The 21,022-nt window shown below is 37.6% G+C and overlaps 1 protein-coding gene across 1 annotated transcript in view; it reads left to right on the top strand.

Moving 5' to 3' along the window:
- LOC121657225 (CUB and sushi domain-containing protein 3-like) overlaps positions 1-21,022 on the top strand; it is a 364,605-nt gene that overhangs the window by 231,138 nt on the left and 112,445 nt on the right. Inside the window, exons 8-10 of the mRNA XM_042012632.1 lie at positions 3,790-3,877; positions 4,001-4,125; positions 17,055-17,176. Coding sequence (XP_041868566.1) covers positions 3,790-3,877; positions 4,001-4,125; positions 17,055-17,176 — 335 coding nt within the window. The remainder of the gene's footprint in view (positions 1-3,789; positions 3,878-4,000; positions 4,126-17,054; positions 17,177-21,022) is intronic.

Raw genomic sequence — 21,022 nt, 5'->3', positions numbered from 1 at the left:
CAGTGTGCATTTGCATCTATTTACAAGTTTTTTTTCACAATGTTTGCATGGCACTTATCACAGAAATGGGTCAAAAGAGTCAACGTATAGAGAACATTGCTTCAGCTTTAGCAATGATGCTGCCAGCACCAGCAAGCTGTTTGTAACTGTATCCCTTAGAACAGTCTTTCCCTCACCCTGAGGTCTGGGAGCCCCCATGGGGGTCCCCCAAAGAGCACAGGGGGTCCCCGAGACCATTGTGATTAAAAATTGAGACCATGTCCACACAGAAACGAATTGATGTGTGTCCACTCAAATTTTAAACAGATCCCAAAGTAAATAAATGGGGATCGTCAAAATCTGCTGTACAATATTTTAACATGTGTATCTTTAGTAAATAAATAAATAAAAAGCCACTTTTAAGCCTACAACTTCCAAAAAATTTCCATTCATGCACTGAGGTTTAGTGAGGTCAGTGAGCAGGTGGAGCTACAGTAGTGCAACACTTCATCTCTATCTTGGTAACCGTGCTTTTCCTGCAACATTTAATCAATAAAACATGTCTGGACAAACACCACAGAGAAGATAATTTGTCAGGCTATATGTTGTTAATTTAACTTTGGCCTCATTGAAGGACAGGGCTTAGGCAGAATACAGTATTTGTGTTAAAAATTTTGCTAATAAGAGCATTAAACCAAGCATGATTTCATTTTTTTTTTCTAAGAGTGAAAATTCAGTTTTTTTGAACTGGTGACTCACACAATCACATGCCAAACGTTCACCGCAAATATAAAAAATATATTGCACTGCACATCTTCCCTGCAGACATCCAGCATAAGTTAGTTGTTCAATGTAACCAAAGGATTACATGCCTTCCAATGGCCTCTCATTCATGTGCACATTTTTGAACACCCACAAGAGCAAATGTGCACACATCAACAAGTCAAAGGTACCACTCCTAAAAAATGCAAGCCAAAACACAACCGTGATGAACCTTGCTTGTATTTGATCATTTTGCATGCTTTGTAAAATTGCACCTTAAAGTATCTGTAATTAATTTGCTTGTTTTTCTTAACTGCTTGTAATTGTGTGATTGCAATTTCATGTGTGAATCTCTCAAATACTGTATAAGTTGATGGAAAAGCAATGGCTGGGCTAGGCACAGCACAGAGGCACAGCACATCGGAGATTCATCAGATTTCCTGACAGGTTGGAAAGCCATGGTTGAGGTTTGTTCTACAGATGTGAATTTGTATGTTAATTCGTCTGGCTCTGATTGGTTGGGGAGCTAATTTGCTCTGCTCAGACAGGTTCAACTCTTCAGTGAAGCACAAAGTCTGTCTGTGTCTGTCCATAGATATACATTCATGTTCTGTAGATGTTGTTTCTTATATTTGTGTATGTGTGTGTATTTGGGTTGCCTTTTGTGTACTTTGTGTTTAAGTGTGTGTACCCAGTATGTATACTGTAACCACTCCCTCTGTTGTAGTGTTAATAGTCCAGATGGTCAAATTAGCCGCTCCAACAAAGCAACAAACTATCTACTCGAACAAATACAAACACACACACATACTCACAGCCACCTGCTGGGTTTGTTGATACGGACTAAACATGTAGTTGCATGTTAGCCAGATAGCCCAGACAGCGTGGGTGAGAAGGTGGTTGTGTGACAGCAGCAATGGACAGTATTACTGCTTGGCCTGTGTTTGCTACCTAATTGACTTCACTGGGATCTGATTTTGTTGTTGTGTAGAGAGAAATTTTACTTAATCATTTTACACCTCTAATTGTTTTGCAAGCAGCATAACCTGTGTAACATTTTGCAGAGAGAGTATAATATTTCTGACTCTTTCTTTGCTTTGTATTGTAAATTGATAAATTTCAAAATTAGATTGAAAAGAAAATTTAGGACATGATTTGCCTTTTAATATTAATGGCTGAAATTATATATTTTTGTACTTATTTGAAAGGATCGCTTGCATATTTAAAAGCTCATTAAAATTTCCATCTTCCTTTTACTTAGACATTTTTCTTCCCCAAGACAGTTGAAACATGTTTTGATGCGATTAATTTTGACCTATTAGAGCAACAACTATAACTTGGACATTAAAATGTACATTAATGAAAAACAAAAAGATAAAAAAAAAAGTGAAATTATTGCAATAAATGTGCAGAAGGAAAAAATGACTGTATAGCAGTGGCTTTCTTTCTTCCATTGCAGTTTAAAGCAACACAATTGAACTTTGGCAGAGAAGCTGTAAAGTGAAACACATCTGTGATATGTTGTTCAAGGACATTAAAAAAAATGAATAAATAAATTGGTAAAGTGCAGTGTCTCGGCCCCTGGACGTTACAGGGCAACAACAGCTCCAGGATTGTGCTTGATGAATGCCAGTGTGACATCAAAACGGGTCACAATTTTTCAGTTGGAAACTTTAATCAGACTAATGAAATCAATGACTTATTATTACTATCATAGTTGCTCATTTAGAAATAAGCAGAACCTTATCGGACAGGAAATTACATAATTCCCACTGATTTAAATATCAGCCCATTCATCTGAATGTGACAAGACGCTGTCGGCTGTTTTGTTTGCTGTAGATCTAAAACAATTAAACACCAGCAGGGTAGTATCTACTGACAGCAGACATTAGAAAAGGGTGACTGACTGAAGAAACACATGTAGAGAAAAATTCACTGAACACAAGGTTTATTATGACTTTACAGCCATCTCATAAATAAATACCAGACTTCCAAAGTCATTGTAGGAATGCATCTTATTAAGACACTTTATTAACACTGACACTTTAGCTGTGTTGACAGACAAGAAACAGCTTTTAGCAAATGTTGGACTTTTTAAATCTTAAAAAAAGCACCAGAAAAAAAAAAAAGCCTTAGCGTACACATTATTGTAAATTGGAAAAGTTTTTCAATGAAAAACATTTCAGAAATTATTCGTGTTTTGCACCCTTTCACCTAGCTAACTGGCATGTCTTTGGCTTTTCACAAAAGTCACAAAACCTTTCTGTAATTTTTTTTTCCAATTATCCACAAAGAAATGTGCACAAGACCTGTCTTTTGGCTTTAACCTTGCAGCTATGTTTCTTGACAAGTTTTAAACTGCAAATGCTAAAGAGAAACAGGGGGCTGGATGGACTAACTTAATGTTTATAGATTTAAAAAGTCTGTCACAATGCAAGTCAATGAACACTAGATGTAAAAAGCTTTATGTTTACTCACATATGAAAACTGCACAGAAGCAAAAAAATATTTTTAAATGAAGGAAGAGAAGAAGAAAAGGGAAAAGTAATAAAAACTACAAGCATTTAACAGAAGATCAGTATAAATGGACTCTTTAAAAAAAGATGAGGAAATATAAGTGTTGTGTTGCAAGTAGTTTTAGATTTGACTGTTATCTCTGTTTTCATGTCTTATGTCAAGATAAGCTCTTGTGTTTGTGAGAAAATTAAATGTCTAAAGAGGTTTATTGTCTCTGTCTGCATACCTAACCATCCAACTGTCTGTCGATCTCCTGTTCTGTCAGATCTCTTTCCTGCTGCCTTTGAAGTGAATAAGTGATAAGCCGGGCAGGTTTCCAAAACCAAAACTAAAAGCAAAGAGCTGGAAATTTACCCGGGGAGGCTCGTGCTGAATGTTATTGATCAAAAAACTCATGGTTTTAGAAAATTGCCAGGGAACAATGAAGCAGTTCTGTGGTGTTTGTGTGGATGAAGCATTTGCAAATACTAATAAATGTCTCTGTCTCTTTCTAACCTGTCTGGCTGTCCACCTGTCTATCTCTCTGTGTAGTAAATGAAGGTGGTGTGAGACAGGCTTCTAACTCCTGCCCTGACCCTGGAGAGCCCGAGAATGGAAAACGTCATGGCAATGACTTCAGGTGCAATTAAAACCTACAAACATGTTTTACACTCATAAATATGTTTGTAATAAAAATAACTTTTATTTGTTTCACTGTCAGCTCCTTCACTGTGCGTGATTATTTATGTGTTTGTTATTGCAGCATTGGCAGTGTGGTGCAGTTCAGTTGTGGAGAGGACTACGTACTTCAGGGCAGTAAAACCATCAGCTGCCAGCGAGTGGCAGAAGTCTTTGCAGCCTGGAGTGACCACAGACCCGTCTGCAAAGGTAAGACTTCACATGCCACTCAGACTTTATTACCGCAGTAGCACACAAACAGATGTGAAGGCAAGAAAACCTGAAAAGTCTGAAAATGCACATTTTTCTTGGCCTCTCCTCAGTAGAGCTGCATTGAATAGGGTCCAGTTAGTAGCGGGGACAAATGTTTCAAATCATTGGCTATGAAATTCTGAAAGAAAATAGTCCAGATGTTTGTAATATTGAGCCTCATCAATACACTACATTTTGTGCTGTCATCACAAGAACAATAGTTTTTGTTCTAGACCAAAAAATATGCAAACACCGTAAACAGTAATGTAACCATGCAGCAGGTTTGATCAGTGATGATTAATATAGCACACAAATCAAACAAAAATGTGCTAAATAAATTGCACAACTACATTTACGTGACAAGAGACTTGTAATCTGCTTCGTTATTGACAGTCTGCAGATTTCATTGTTTATTTACCTGGTGGCAGGTGAGCTAAGACTTGCAAGACACTTTTTCTCACACATACATACACACACACACACACACACACAAACAGGGAGTGAGCCAGAGAGAGGGGGTGTCTGTCATGTTAAATGCCAAAGTCGTTTGTCATGTCTTCCTTCAGCAGGCTTCAGACTGTGGCTGGACACACATACTTTAACATAAAACACAATATTCACTGGGCGTGGGTCTACTTGTGTGTGGGTGTGTGTAGTTGTGTGGGAGTAAAAGAAAAAAAAATGAGTGTGATAACTTACCATCTAGCAAATAATGACTGAGACAAACAGCAGACCACAGAGGGAAGATGAAATAGGATGGTGGCAGAGAAAGCAAAGAGGCAGGAAAAAGCTGGAAAATGTCACCTCCTTGTGTTTGCTCAAATTATAATGTGTGGAAGTAAAATCAGTAAATCCTCCACAAAACATTTGCTTGTAAACAGCAGCTGAACCTTTGACGAAGGGAAAACGAGGTGCACCCTGGGAGCCTGTGGGGGATTTATTATTTTACTCAGAGACACCTGAGCAGGGAAGACGTTATAGCTAGTTGAGGGTTGTGCTCTCTTGCCCTGTGGTTAAAGGACACAGTCTAACCACTAGCTTCAACTGCTGCCCTGGGTTCCTCTGTAAACTAGACACACCGTGGGACTGACTTCCATAAAGCTCATATCTCATATGACAGCACATATCTTTGTAAGCAGGTACAACCAGGGTATAGCTGCCTTGCTTGGGTTCTTGTTGGTTCCTGCCAGGCAACCTTATCATCTAGCTCATTATTAGAGATATCACAGTGGTGATACTTTTGATTGGCTCTTTATTATTTTGAATGGCTCTGAGAGATTCATCTTCACTAAATACTTTATAATGAGAAGTTAAATAGTCCCACTGACATTAAACCCATCAAGTCATGCGTTTACCTGCATGCAATGAAGGGCTAAGGCCCCCCAAAGGAGAACATGACATTAAAAGTCATTGATGTGTTCCCCTGGAGCAGAGCATGGTTAAAAAGGAAGACTTGTATCACTTGGAAACAGAGCCAGTAGTCAGCAGGGTTCTTTGCAGGGAAAATTATGTGGGCAGTGGGAGACATATTCACTGAGCAGCTGTATTGTCTAAGACCCACATGTTCATTGTTAAACCACTGTTTAATGTAAAACACAGTTCTCAATTTTCCCAACATTATTTGGCAATTTGCACCATTTATAGCTGTTGCTAAGTAACTAATAAGTCTGTGTTACTTCATCTTTATTTTAAGCATCTCATAACAGAGGGCACCGCATGTTCCCATGACACAAGTTGCATGAAGAAAGTTTAGGTAACCAGTCGCTGTAAGGCAAACAATAGAAACATTTAAACTTGAGTTACATTTTATTGTTTGTTGCATAATTTCATACAGTGCTAGTTAAGAGAGTAATGTTGCTGAAACGGGAAGCAGGAGTTTTATGATGCGCAACTCTTACCAGCACTGCAGTGTGCCATTGTTATGTATTGATGTACTTTGATGAAGCTTAAAGAAATTTGCCTTCAGAAGTCTCATGAATCCCAGAGAAACCACACAGAGGTTGCTTGAAGGACAAGATCTTTGTAACACTGGAATCTTTTCTTCTTGACAACAATGATGAGGCTTTATTTGCACTATCTAACATAATCACTCAAAAGTGAAACGCTGAAAACTGAAAACTATAGAAATTGCAGATATGCAATTTGAGCTGGAAATTGAGCATTTTGCAGGGTATTTTGCAGGGGACTTTGTGTATAGCTGAAAACTAAGGAGTTTAGTAGGAAAGCTGTTCTTCTAATTTTAAACCTATTCATAAAAATGTCTTCCCTCGGGACAGTAATCTAATATTGAAATTTTTAAAGTAAAGATTTCTTGAAGGGAGTAAAGAAAGGCTCCTTTAGAGCTAATAAAGATGTCTGGCAATGTTGTGTTACTAGTTTCTAATTCAATGAGCTGCCAGACTTCTTATTAAGGGTAAGAAACCAGGCAGATGTAGGTTTAGCTGTTTTTATACATTTGAGCCAAAGAGTGTCAATCTTATACAATGGGCTCTACTGCATTTAATGCATTTATAAGCAATTATAGTAACCAAAGGGGCAAAATCTGCAGCAGAATTATACTGTTGGTATTATACTGCAGTATATCCTCATTTAAAGACTGAGGGCTTTATCTTTATCTACTTCTACTTAGAGTACCATATACATATATATTGTTCTTTTTAGAATGAAGTGTCATCTTTTTCGGCCTTATTTTACTGCCTCAAAACTAAATCTCCTTTGTTTACCTTGTTTACACATTCCTTTGTTTTTATACCCAAGTCAGTGGAAAGTCTGTTAATTCCCATTGGAATCTACGATAGGTATGTAAAAGTCTAGCTTTATTTATTTGCATTGTCCTTATGGGATTTGCCTCAAATACAATGAAAAAGTTTCACTTTTGCGGATTGTTGAGAGAGCCTGCACTGTTTGTCAGTAAGTTGGAAAAAGAAAGTGGTAGCTAGTAGCTTATGAAGCTTTTCTGAGTTTAGTCCAAGACAAAATGTTATGATTTACTGCCCTTTAGCTGTTTTTGTCGAACCCTGCCCCTCGGCTGAATGTAGGTATTTGCACTTTATACTCACTGTTAGTGGTTACCAAACTTTTTGAGCTACGACTCCCAAGATAACATACATTGTTATCTTAGGGTCAGTCATTTTATAATAGCCATATATACAGACTATAGTTATGACTGTGGATTTGTGATATAGATTCAGTGCAGAGACGATGATCACTTCTCACTAATGGAAGATTTGTTGTACAGCGTTATCAACTACATGTTAAATTTTGCTGCCACTTGAGGGCAGCCTTAGATATGTCTGTGCTGTGGGCTGCGCTTAGCTATTCACATGCTGTTGTTGGTCCTCTAGCTTAGCTCTTCTGGGGACAAGACAGTCAAGTCAAAGCAGGCAAAAATCTACTTTGTGATGGAGAGAAATTAATAGGTGCTGCATTCAACTGATCTCCATTTGACCACTGCATATGGTCATATCCGTAGCCTATGTGTCATTAGCTTTTTGGAGAACTTTCTCTGAGACCTATGCAGAAAGATATATCTATGAAGGTATAAAACAGCCCAAAGAGGCTTGCCTGTTAAATACTGTCGTTTATTTGTAGAAATACAGTTTTATGTTAACAGATGTTGGGATGATGAACTCCTGTATAATTGTAAATAATGACCCAGCTTTTAATAGCAAATCTGAAGTGGGAAGATGTTTCCTACCCTTCAAAAATTATATATGTTTATATCAGCAGTAGCAAATCTGTTAACATCAGGTATTTATGTAAACTGCATAACTGTCTGCTGTGTGTGACTAACTATTCTTCTGGAAAAACTCTGAAGGTTAATTTCCTATTTTGACAGAAAATTTGATTTATTAAGTTACCAATAATGTCCAAGAGGTTGTCCAGGCTAGAAACATCTGTTACACTATTTCAAGTGGTGTAGGCCAACATAGATACTGTGCGTCATCCAAATAGACACAAGGTGATTGACACTACATCTCTGCACCAGTGTGTTTATTTTCAGCCAGAAGTTTACTGAACAGATGCAAGCAGAAAAACTAGGTACTTGATCCCAACAAAATGGCCTTGTGCCTGTAATTGCACCTCTTTTGGCTTTGTCAGCCCATGAAATTGAATAAGGGTCCGCAGCAAGTACAGTAGGTAATCACATAAACATATATTTGTTCTTAAGTGAGATGGCATCATGTTCTCTGAACCACAGTGTCCTTATTTAGCCTGTTTTGTCTCATCATATTAAACAAAACTGGAATGAGAGGACTGCAGTGTCTTGCTGCACACAGCTCAGATTTGACCTTTACATTCTACCAGCCAACAGCTACAGTGAAAACTCATGAATAAAATTGAGGTAGAGGCAATCTGTTGGGAAGCATCAAGCCAGCTAACTTATTAAAGAGGCACTTCTGTCAAAACACTTTCATATAGCTAAATGTGTCATTTGGAACGTTGACGAGAGTATGGAGTGCATTTCTCCTAAAAAAATGTCCTAACATTGTAGCAGCAAATCAACAGAAAGAGCTAATTAACTATAAAAAAAAAGAAAACAGAGTCCATTTGTAGTTGTAATCTCTTTATTAGTTTCAACAGAACGAATAGAGAACCATATAAAAATAAACTAGAAAACAGTAATCAAACTACAATGTTCCTTTTCCACTTATAACAGTTTATGAGAGTGAGCAGTGACAGAGACAGAGAGAGAGAAAGAGAGAGAGAAGGGGCTCCATGTGGCACCTTGATTAATGGACAGATGGCAAGGCCACTGAGCCAACTCTTTCTCTCTGTCTGTGTGTGTGTGAACTCCAGGAGAGTTCAGCTGATCCGCCTGAATATACTGACTCAATGAAGGCTACTATATGTCAGCCAGATACACACACATGCACAGTCACATGCACATGCATGCGCATATGTTGATTTTTTAAGAGCAAAGAGGAAGACAAAGAAGAGAGCAGATGAGGGGGAGCACTTTACAGCAACTTTACTAAATGACTGTGTGTGTGTGTGTGTGTGTGTGTGTGTGTGTGTGTGTGTGTGTGTGTGTGTGTGTGTGTTTTTGTGCGCGTGTATCCATTAAAGCTCCAACCAAAATGTGAGCCATCCGAAAGCTGTGTGCCAGCTTAATGATGTCATCAATCATTCTCTGTATCCATTGGTCAATCTATTTGCTACTGTAGGCAGTTTGGTTTAAGAGCCAGTTTGATCATCCAGCTTAAACTTCTGATTGCTAATCTGATGTAACATTATGATCTGAAGCTCTACTTATTTGAGATAACTTGACAATCTGACTATTTCTGTTTCCTTTAGCCATCAATAGGATTTCTATAGGATGCTTTTAAACTTTGCTTTTTGGTAGCAGATATTCCTTTCATGATGATGTCAGTTCAGTAATACATTTAATTAATAAACTTTCTTGATGAAGAATGCACCGTTATAAACAAAGACACAATGTCTCACCAGGCTACTTTAAAATACTTGGGTCAAACCAAGGTAAATTGTCATTTTTATCTAGACAGTAAAATGTCAGAGATGTTTCTGCTCCACAGGGGCATGCTTTACTATCATGCCATCTCCAAATCTGCCTCCGGATTGTGAACTTTTGAAAACTCATCCGTATGATTTGATTTTAGTTTCTATCTGATTTACCTCCCCTCCAGTCCTCTTTATGCTGTCTGACTGAGGTGCAGGGTCAGGGAGATAATCTGGAGCCGGTAAGGGTTAACTGTCTTTGGTATGCTTCAGTAGCTATTGCTGTATGGATGATTGAAGCCGAGCCTCCACTGCAGGGACGATCCAATAACCGCAAAGGCCATTCGGCTTAGGAAGCAGCAAACTTACAGTATAAACCTTGAATGTAAGACAGTTCAGACTAACGGAAATACTTATGAGCCCAAATATTGAAGCTGGCTAGCATTAAAATTTAAAACATCCTAACAGCAATGTTCCTAGAGCTTATGGGCCACGTCAGTAATGCTCTAAAGCCATAAAACTAAACTTTGGAAAATATAAGCAAGGACATAGAGTACAGGAGACTTTGGCATAGGGATCTTTGCCTGAAAGCTCATTTAATTGTCATCCCAGTGATTTATGTGGGTGTGTGTGAGTGTAACGAGACAAAGAAGGTGTGTTCTCTGGGAATTGATCTGAATAGAAATATATGTGATTTTACACATAAATAAACATGGATCCCCATTCTCTATGGACCTCCTACCAAAAGCTTTCAATTAATTTCAGCCTTGATTTCAATGGTAAGCTTTAAGTACCAGATAGATCTTATCAAAATTTTTAATTTGACCCGGATTTCATCAACTCTGATAATCATGTGACCATTTGCCAGTGTGGATAATGAAGGGAGGGAGGGAAAGCAATAAAGAGAGAGAGATATAAAGATAGAAACAAAATTTATTAATTTTCTATGCCTAGATTGTTCTGAAGAGCTTAAACCTATCCCTGCTACAATTGGACGAGGAGCAGGATATGTACTGGACAGGTCACCAACATGGAGATGAATGAGATAAATAACACTTACTGTTGATATTCAGTAACAAATTAACCTAATGTACATCTCTTTGAGCTGTAGGAGAAAGCAGAACATGCAAATACAGAAAAGCCACAGCTGAGGTTGGAACTGGGAACATTCGACATGTTGGAGGACAATGCTGAACACCACATCATCATGCAGCCTCAAAGTTGTACCATTCAATTTTCATCTTTAAGGGCAACAAATACTGATGTCTTGTTAAAACTAATAGCATCTCTGAGATACACACTAAGGGTCCTATGAAACAGAAGCTACAAATATAAACAATATGTGGGTATTGGTAGCCTAGTGGTTACAGAGGTGGTCTGGAAAACCTGGGTTAAAGTCTCCGTGCTGGCAACTGAAGTGAACCACCGTGGGTTTCTCAGCAAAAAAATTTTTTTCTGCAGTTTTTACATTTTGTTGTTTTGTTGCTGTCCTGCAGACAACATGACAATGTGCTTCTGTATGTTGTTCTGCATAATCTCTACCATGTTCTTGATTATAATGCAGAAGTCATACAGCATCATCTCACCAACCATCTTAATGGTGATAATATGTATCATACAACCATCAGAGGTGACATCACCTATCAGTCAATATTAATGAAGAAACTCTGAAAAAATGTTTTTTTTTTCTTTTTACCATGAAGTATATCTGTAGCAGTGACAAGTCCTCCAATGCAGTATCACCAAAACTAATTAGATGATCACTTTATTTTAGATTTCCTTCTCCTTGCTTTCTTTTGCTGTTTCACTCTCAGTAGATAGCTGAACCTATACCTCTCTATCTTCATAGAATTTTGCATTGCTGTCTAATGTTTAGTAGATTTAACAGCTGTGTCACTAGCAACCCTCATTAATACTGAAAAGTTATATGAAATAAATGCACACTAACTGAAATACGCTGCTGTTGTTATCAACATTTTTCATTCATCAGCTTCAGGTGATAATGATGGACCTGATTAACATGAGACTGCAAGATGTTGCTTAATTTTTCTAGCTCATCCAAAAACGATATTTTTGGATAAATACGTGTCGGTGTGATCCATGAATGTTATTTTCCTCCTCAGCTGAACGATAATCAAATGCAACAAGAGAGTAGGTACTTGGTAAGGAAAAGCCAATCAGCTGATCACTGACAGCCGATGTGTCACGATTCACGGAACAACAGGAGAGGAGGAGGAGAGGAAGAGGAGAGGAGGAGGCAGCCATGCTACACAAACACAGATAGGACCAGAGAGTTACTAGCACAGTGGGATTTGTTCAAAAATTGCTGGAAAAGTTTTTTTGTTTTGTTTTTTTTATAAGTGTGGTTGTTATAACACCCTTATCCTCCCACCTATGCTACTGTACCCACCTCGAATTATACAGTTACACTGCTGTGTGTACTGTTGTGTAAAAAGTTGCACAAGTTGCTAAACATTTTGGACAACACTGCACAGATCCTATGTCACAAAGTGATTAAACAGCTAAGTGTCTTCAATCAGACACTTCTTTAAGTTTGTTCCTATAAGAACTATTGCAGGAGGTCATTTCTGCTTAAAACAAAAAGCCTTTAAACAATCACACTTTTTAAATGACTATTTGTTCTCTTTCAGGGTCCCTGGTTCAGTTCCTATGTATGAACATTGTTAACTTTTTACTTTAAACACAGACACAGCAGTTCCAGTCTCTTGATTCCCATTTAAGATAATTTATTTTTCTCTTTATTGTTTAAATTCAGGCATGAAAACTATCTAAGTTAAAAAAAAAAAAAAACAGTTTTCTCATAAGGGACAGAACAGTGGCATAGGATATGCTTGAAGCAAGACTAGGTTGGTTAGATAGACTGACACACAGAGAGGATAGACATGTTTGGGATTTTGTTTTTGACTTTTTAGCCTCTTTTAGCTTACTGATTTTAATTTTCATGGCTTGGAAACATCACTCTTATTATTGTTACCTTGTTAATCCAAACAGCTTTTTACCAAAAAAGCTCTAAAACCCACTGCCTTTCCATGTACTACCATTTCAGCACCAAATGAATAGACAATACAGTTACCAATTATGGTAGTAGAGTGGACTATTATTTATTCCACTGTAGAGTTTAAGAGGTACAGACCAAAAACAATATAATTTAAAATCTGGGCTTGTGAGGCACATATTGTGTTATTGTTTTGATATAGAAAGCAGCAAAGCTACTGGGCTTAAGAGTCTCTCCACAATTTGTGGTTACTACATGTCCACTTCTGTAAAAAGGATCAAATACTGTACATGTTTTTTTAGTGACAGTATGAAAAAAAGATTACTTTTTTCATCCTGCTTCACAAAACACATTTTTTTCGACAGTCTGCCTGAACTTTAAAATTAAAAAGCAATTACTGAAAGAAGAAGTAACAAATAGCAAAGATCCAGTAAATAAGCAACAGACTATTTGTCCTATATGAGAGTCAGACCCCAGACATTTTGCTAAAGGTCTTACAATAGTCCTGCAAATTGAAATATTACTGCTTTTAATTGGATACAGTGTATTAATATGAATAGATTATTTTTGTTGCACTAAAGATATGATTCATGTTCTTGGTGGGTTGATTACATCATGACTGATTTTAGCATTTTTTCTTTTTTTTTTTTAACAATATAGTCACCTAATGTGCCAGATGGTTTGTTAAACAGAACCATCTGGAAGGTGTCTATGGATGCTTGTTGAAAAAGAGCAGAGTTCATTGGATGAAACATCTGCCACCATCTACCAGCAGAACCAGTTGGACTGAAATTCTTTCCATAAGCACTTAGGAAAATAATTCTGTTCTGCAGTCATTTAGCAGACGCTAAAACAATTTTTATTTATTTATTTTTTCCCTTGAGAAAGGCTCCCAGTGTCTAGTCCCTAGTTTTTCAGTTTGATCAAATCACCATTTAGCAACAGGTTAACCTTTTGTTACACCTAAACCTGGCCAGTACATACCACTACAGAATGCTGACTGGTCTGAGCCATAATGCCTTTGTGACTAACATATAGCTTATTGTCTGGCAACACAGATTATTTTGTGAACACAACCATTCTGCTAGAATCCACTCCATAGTCCTTCATGTCTGGGGCTTCAGTTTGGACCTCGACTGCGACCTTTAAGTGTGGAGCTGGTGCCACCTGGCATGTCTGTACCACAACACAGTGAGAGAGTATGCACACTTGGCAGGTAATGGAGTAGTGGCTCAGATGTGTTTTGGATATTACATGCTTTTTTAAAGGTGAGGATGACCAGTGGAGACGTGTAACTGGGAAAGAAATTCATCCTTCCTAGAGCAGCAGAAAGATTCTGCTTCATCTACAAGTATAGGCTGGTTAGAGCTGAGCTCACTGGTTTCAAGATGGTTTTTGTGACAAAACGCATCATTTATGTAAACATTTACTGCAAGGCACACTTTAGACTATAGCTGAGCAGATGGGAAATTCTGGTCACATAGATTAATACACTGCCTGGTCACCACTTGGATTTAACTAAGAATTATGGCATGGACAATTATTTTCCAGATGGCAACAAGTTATTTAACCTCAACTGATGCAATGAGTGGATTCTCATTTCTTAAACAACCATGTCGAAAGAAACATCCTGGGGTCACAGAAAATATGTTAGCCTATTTAAGAGGGGTTAAATAATGTATCAAGCAAAACATCTAAGGAGATGGCAGAAACTACTAAAACTGAGTAAGGCACTGTCCAATGCATTACTAAAAACTGAAAAGACAGTGGAGAATGATTGTCTTCAAGGAAGAAATGTGTTTGGAAGAAGATCCTAAATGATGAGTGATCACTTTGGGTGAAATCAAATAAAAGAAAAACAACAGTAGAACTCAGGGCTGTGCTTAATAATGAAAGTAAGAGCATTTCCACATGTACAATGCAAAGGGAACTCGAGGGATGGGGACTGAACAGCTGTGTAGCCACAAGAAAACCACTAATCCGTGGGGCTAACTGAAGAAAAAGGCTGTGATTTGCCATGATCTGGGGTTGCTTCTGTTGGTAAGTTCTAGGTTTAGCAACATTATGTGCCTAAAGAATGAGGTCAGCTGACTACCTGAATATACAAAATGATTACATTAATAATAGATTTTTTCTTCCTTGATGGCTCAGCCATATTCCAAGATGACAGTCCCATTAGGCTCAAATTGTGAAAGAGTGGTTCAGGGAGCATGGGACATCATTTTCACACATTTGACATACCAGGGTCCAGACCTTTACCCCACTGGGAATCTTTGGGATGCCCTGGAGAAGGCTTCGAGCAGTGGTCAAACTCTCCCATCATCAATATAAGATCATGGTGAAAAATGAATGCAACACTGGATTGGAAATAAATCCCATGACATCGCAGAAACTTATCAAAACAATGCCACAGCGAATGCATGCTGTAATAAAAGCAAAAGGCAGTCCTTAGAATCCTAAAAGTAAATAAGTACATACAGACCTAGAAAATATTTGAGAAGAGACAGGGAGAGAAACATTGACAAAAGGTAACACTGAGGTGTAACTGTCATTAAACAATAAACTGTTAACAACATAAAATGTCTTCTACAGGGACCACAAAAAGAACAAGAGACATACAGATACAGCCTGAAAGATGGATGAAGTTTTAAAATAAATTATGGGATGTTAGCTTCTCTGGTAATTCTGGTGATAACTCTCTCCGCACTATCGCTATAGCAACATGGTGCCCATTTTGCTGTTGGCACGGTGATGGGCTGGCCATTTGTTCAAGACACGCTGATTGAGCTGTCAGTGCGCACGCATACTTACAAAGGCCCACATACTTTTGGAGACATGTAGATAAATCATTTCTGTCGTGCAACTCAAGCGTGCACACACACTTTAAATCTGCGTATCTCTCAGCGTATAAATCGAAATGAGCTGAACACGAGAGAAGGTCAACTCAAGATGCATTGAAAATTAGAGAAAAAAGAATCAGCTGGGCCTAGCCAAGGTAGGGGTTCAGTACATGGAGAGACAAGGAATCACAGACGAGTTATATAAGCTTGTCACCAAGGGATCTTGTACTTGTTCTGAAACTGCTGTGTAGCACCTCAAATATACACTCCATTAAACACACAAAGAAGAAACATGCTCACAAACACGCTGTGGTATGACTCTTTATTCATCCCTCTCCTATACCCTGACCACTAAGCTGATGTAGCATCCATAAGAGTGATTATTTGAGTGGGAGTGCTTAAAAGTATGCGCTTGTGTAGACTATGTAATTAGCAAAAACATTGGCCTAATAAGTCTGTTATTTATTTATTTTATTTAGTAGCAATTCTTTCCTGAATGTTGTCAACTTGTGTCTATGTGCAACGAGATGTGCATATTTCTTGCCAGCTTTAAAAAAAAAAAAAGAAAAAAAAGCATATAATCATTAATGCTTATAGTCTTTTGTTTTCCATGCGTGTGCGACTGTTGACTGTAAGTATTCTCGCTGCCTGCCACTGAACAAACTAATTAAGGCACAAACGCTGCTTCAATTCAACCAGAAAATTACCTCCCAAGTTTAACAGGACGACCCAAGGACAGACGAGCAGGTTCTCTATCACATCCAGTCAGAGCAATAAGCCTAATAAAAGCTTAGTTGGTTTATCCAACACCTAGCATGTGTCATTTTCAACACCCCACTGAATGTAGCATCCTCATTACTGTGAGTTAATACTATTTCAGAGTTGACAAAAAACCATATGGTTTTGGAAAGAGAATCTCTTTTCAAATGACATGCAGTCACTGTGCACTTTTAATACAGTCGTCAACCAAACTATCGTCATCATTTCTGTCTGCAGTGATAGTCTGTTTAGGGGTTTTGCTTCTTTCAATGGGGAATATCATTCCAGCTCAAGTAGTACTTGGAAGTTGTTGACATTGAATACATTTTAAGAGTAAATAGCTGGTAAATATCTTTATCAGTCCATACCACAACTCTAGCTAATCCTGTGGTATTTCACACCCAATAGCTCCCAATTAAGTAATGTTACCCAGGGAGATGTTGCTGACAGTATCAATAACATCTATGTGACCTTCTCTTCTGTGTACTTGAATCTTCTCTTTTCCTCTGTTTTTCTTCTCTTCCTGTCATCACACTCTTTCTCTTCAGCTCTCAGCTGTATTGATGTCACTTTTAATTGTTCTTCACTGAACTTCTACCGTGACCCACACATGCTAAGAATTTGTTGTTGCATTTATTACAAGAGTCTCTAGCTAAGCATCTCCTAAATGGTTTAATTATAAAGGTAATTGTCACTGTGTTGTAGTGTTATGACTCAACAGTGTGCAACTGCTTTCACTAATGCCACTGCTAAATTTACAGTTCCCTCTAATAACAATGACATTGTTTTTTTTCTTCTTCTCCTTTCCACAGTGAAGACTTGTGGCAGTAATCTTCAGGGGCCATCTGGGACCTTTACATCTCCTAACTTCCCAATTCAATATGAGAGCAATGCACAGTGTGTGTGGGTAATTACGGCATCAAATCCCAATAAGGTAGAGTTCCCTTTTTTTTTGACAAAGTCTCTCACTTTGCCGAACAAACTCAGTTTCAAGCTGTTCACAATCATCAATGTCCATCTTTTTGAAATCAAGTTGAATTTGACCATTTGGTTTATCTACCGTATTCAAACATGTCCCCATCACAAGCCAGATTACCTTCAGTTGGAAAATAATTAATGGGCCACAGAGATGAATGATGTGCGCTTTATTGTTAAGAATAACCTTGCCAGTAATTTACAGTTAATGGTATAGTTTTAATTTTTTTTTACTTCATCATAATGTCTTTTCAGTCAGCCAACACACCTTACAACTATTATGAAAGTGTACACTTTTAAGATATAATACGTTTCATACAAGCTGGGATCTCATTACATTACCTGAGCTAAATGTAATGGGGACCAGATTAGGGTTATTAAATCCACCAAAATAAGAACTTAATATCTAAAGATTTTAAGCAGGGTTGAAGTGAGGTTTATGAAATATTAAATCAACAACTGCAGCATTGATGGAGGCAGAGTGGGGCATGCATGTCAGCTTAAATTCTGCCATTCTGTAAGGGATGTGTTGTATGTGAAGTATGCCTTGCACTGAGTTGAGTGTGATGTGTGGAAGTGTAGCAGCATGAAGTTATCTGCATGAAGTTGCTTGAAGGCTTTGCTCATCTGAAATACATGGATTCACTGTCATTTCAATCGATATAACTCTGCACTTCTATAAGGAATTTACAAAGTTAGTTTAGCAGCATTTTACCTAATTGGAATGGGTCAATAATTATTCAAGTTGGCGGTATTATAGATTATATGATGGTCAAAATATATTAGTGTCTAATCCTGTGTGATAGGTTAATCCTACAAAGGGGCAGACAATAGGTTGGAGGTTAGATGGATATCTGCCACTGGTTCCTTTGATGTCCCTGGAGAAATCTGATTGGTATTCAGAAACACATCCCTATTTGACTCTGGGCTTCTGTAGTGACCACATTGTTGTCAAGGACAACACCTGCATCAGCATGATAGAGCTGCACACACACATCCGTTCACACATTGAAATACTTTTACATATATGACTCTCACACACACACACATTTTGTAAATTTGCTCTATCTTAAAAGCTTAACTTCTCCCTCCCTTCTCGATTCCCACACACTGCCCTTTCCGCCACTGCCCAAGGCTTCTGGTTTATGGCCTCCAGCAATACATTTTCTGTTGAAGGCTACACCCTATGTGACTGCTGAAGGCTATGTTACTAATTCCCTGCTGAAGACTTTGGGATACGTGTGCGTATGTGTCTTTGCATCCTATGTATGATATGTATGTATTTAGACTGAGTATATCTGTTACCAAACAGTTTGATGAAAATGACTGAGGTTACATAGATATTTTATAATCCATATCTTTAAAGGCTCTACAGGTACAGTGTGGTCTTAGCTGCTGAACCATAGCCCTGTCTTGCACCTACTGAATCATGTCCATTCTTCTTATCACAGCACATTAAATATAGATTGTCATGCACTATCCTAAATCATGTCTTTTACCACACTTTACCACGTGTTACACGTGTCTTGCAAGACACTTAATCAAACCTGAGGTTTTCAGGGGTCCATAAATTTGAACAGAACCTTATTACATGACATGGATGGATATAAGTTTGGAACAAACACCCAGTCAGTGTCTGGTGGATAGTACCTGTACCTCATAATCTACTTAGCGCTTCAAATATTTTTATTTAGTCAAAGAAAAGAAAACAAATTTGTTTCAATTAAGAGACAAATCCTAGCAGGCATCTCAGCCACAGAACACTAAACCAGAGTTGCTATTAAATGTGTGTGAGATGAAAGATGGGTAGTCTCTCATCTTGGAAACACCTGTTTGTGTTATAGTTTTGTGTTATAGTAGGGTAGTTTATATACAATATATCATTCTAAATTTGAATAAAACATGTCTCATAGGGTCTTAATGCTCCATCTATGATGCCTCTGCTGTATTTTTTACCTCCGCCAAGGTGGAGGTTACATTTTCAGTGGCGAACATCTGTCTGTCTGTCCGTCTGTCTGTCTGTCTATTAGCAGCATAACTGAAAAAGTAATGGGTGGATTTTGATCAAATTTTCAGGAAATCTCTGAAATGGAATAAGGAACAACTGATTAGATTTTGGGGGTAATCCGGGTTACCAACACAGCATAAAAATTAAAATGGTGGCATTTACTGAGGCCGATTGTTTATTTGTTTGTTTGTTTGTTTTTTTCATTGAATCTTTATTTTTATCATTTGGAAGTAGACACAGCTTAAATAAATAATGAATTAATTGATTAGCATGTGGGATTACTTTGGGCTCGTATTTCAAATAGAAAATTCACTTATCAACTAACATTTGACCAAATAAAGCCATTTTTAAATACATTTATAGTTTTATCAATTATTTGATGGGGAACAATCAGAAAAAGCATCATAATGCTAAAGTAATGAAACAAAATGCTGGATGTTATGACGGCGGGACATTCTTGTATTGGTTTAGCTCCAGTAGAGGACCCAAGCATTCAGTGCAGTGATGTCCAAAAATGTTGTAAAACACCACAACAGGCCATCTTCTAGTTGCAGCTTGAAATGAAAACTGCCTCGGCATCTTGTCAAGGATGTCTAAATTTGGTCTTATTCTAATCAGAGGAGCTGACTTTTGTCTCCCCGATCTTAGTCTTCCTCATTAATTTTTGCTATTATAGCTTCAAACTAATCAGATAATGTCCACAATGATTGTCAAAAAAATGTTTATAAATATATAAATATATATATATATATATATATATATATATATATATATATAGATGACATTATGGTAGATGGTATAATTCAACATTCAATTGTCTCAGGTGAGTGACCCTATGGCTTGGCAGAGGTCTGTGCTGTCTAAATGCTTCTAGTTTTCAGCTGTGATTTCAAGTACTAACCTCCTTTACTGTCACCTTGTTTAACATGTTGAAATACCCAACAACTTCAGCAGCTCTCACCAGTCTGAAATCTCTGCTGTTCCCCCTAATGGAATCCTTCAGTAACAAGTGTAGTACACATGCAAGTATGCGAACAATTACACTCATAATAGAGCTCATTGTCTATGCAAACATGAGATTAAAGCAATATTATACGTTTCCAAGCTTAAAACTCTGTGCGTCTGACTCATTTTTATGGGACACTGACATTTATTATGCACATTCCTGGAGCCAGAAACTGGATATCAGTACACTGGCTGTTTTGAATGCATACTATGACTGATTTGGGGGAAGAAAAAAAAAAGACAAGACAAAGTGACATCTAAAGTCTTTTATTAAAAAGCAACAAGTTAAAAACAATCTCCCCAAGTTTAAGTCCCTATTTTTTTTGTTTTGTTTTTTTTTTTGTTTTTTTTTTTAAACATTTTAGTTCAACTTAGAAGCTGGAGGGCTTTCATTTGCTAATTTTCATAGCAGATGGTGGTGGTCAGATTGCACCATTTCAGTAAGTGATCTTATGTTATCGACTGCCACGGTGCTTTACTTCTGCCTTTGGCTTTTTAAGCATGTCTGTTACTCCAAAAGTTTGGCCCATCAATATGAACTCTGCTTCTTGTAAAGGTGCCAAATTTAAGCAATTCAAACTGTTGGAAAATGAATAAGGGAAGCTTGTATCAATTCATTTTAAAAGTTGAAAAACACAGTAAGCCATAAGAGCTCTCTTTGCAATTACTATTATTTCTTTCACTGGTCAAAGCTTTTCTCACAGTTGGTGTTGAGCCAGTTTAGGTGTTTTATGAGTTCATTGTGTGTTTAGGTATATGCTTTCTGCCACAGTTCAAATGTTTAGTCAACAG

Source organism: Melanotaenia boesemani, chromosome 17, assembly GCF_017639745.1.
Source record: "Melanotaenia boesemani isolate fMelBoe1 chromosome 17, fMelBoe1.pri, whole genome shotgun sequence".
Taxonomy (NCBI): Eukaryota; Metazoa; Chordata; class Actinopteri; order Atheriniformes; family Melanotaeniidae; genus Melanotaenia; species Melanotaenia boesemani.
Note: the sequence above shows the minus strand (reverse complement) of the source record. Positions and strands in the feature narration are given on the sequence as shown.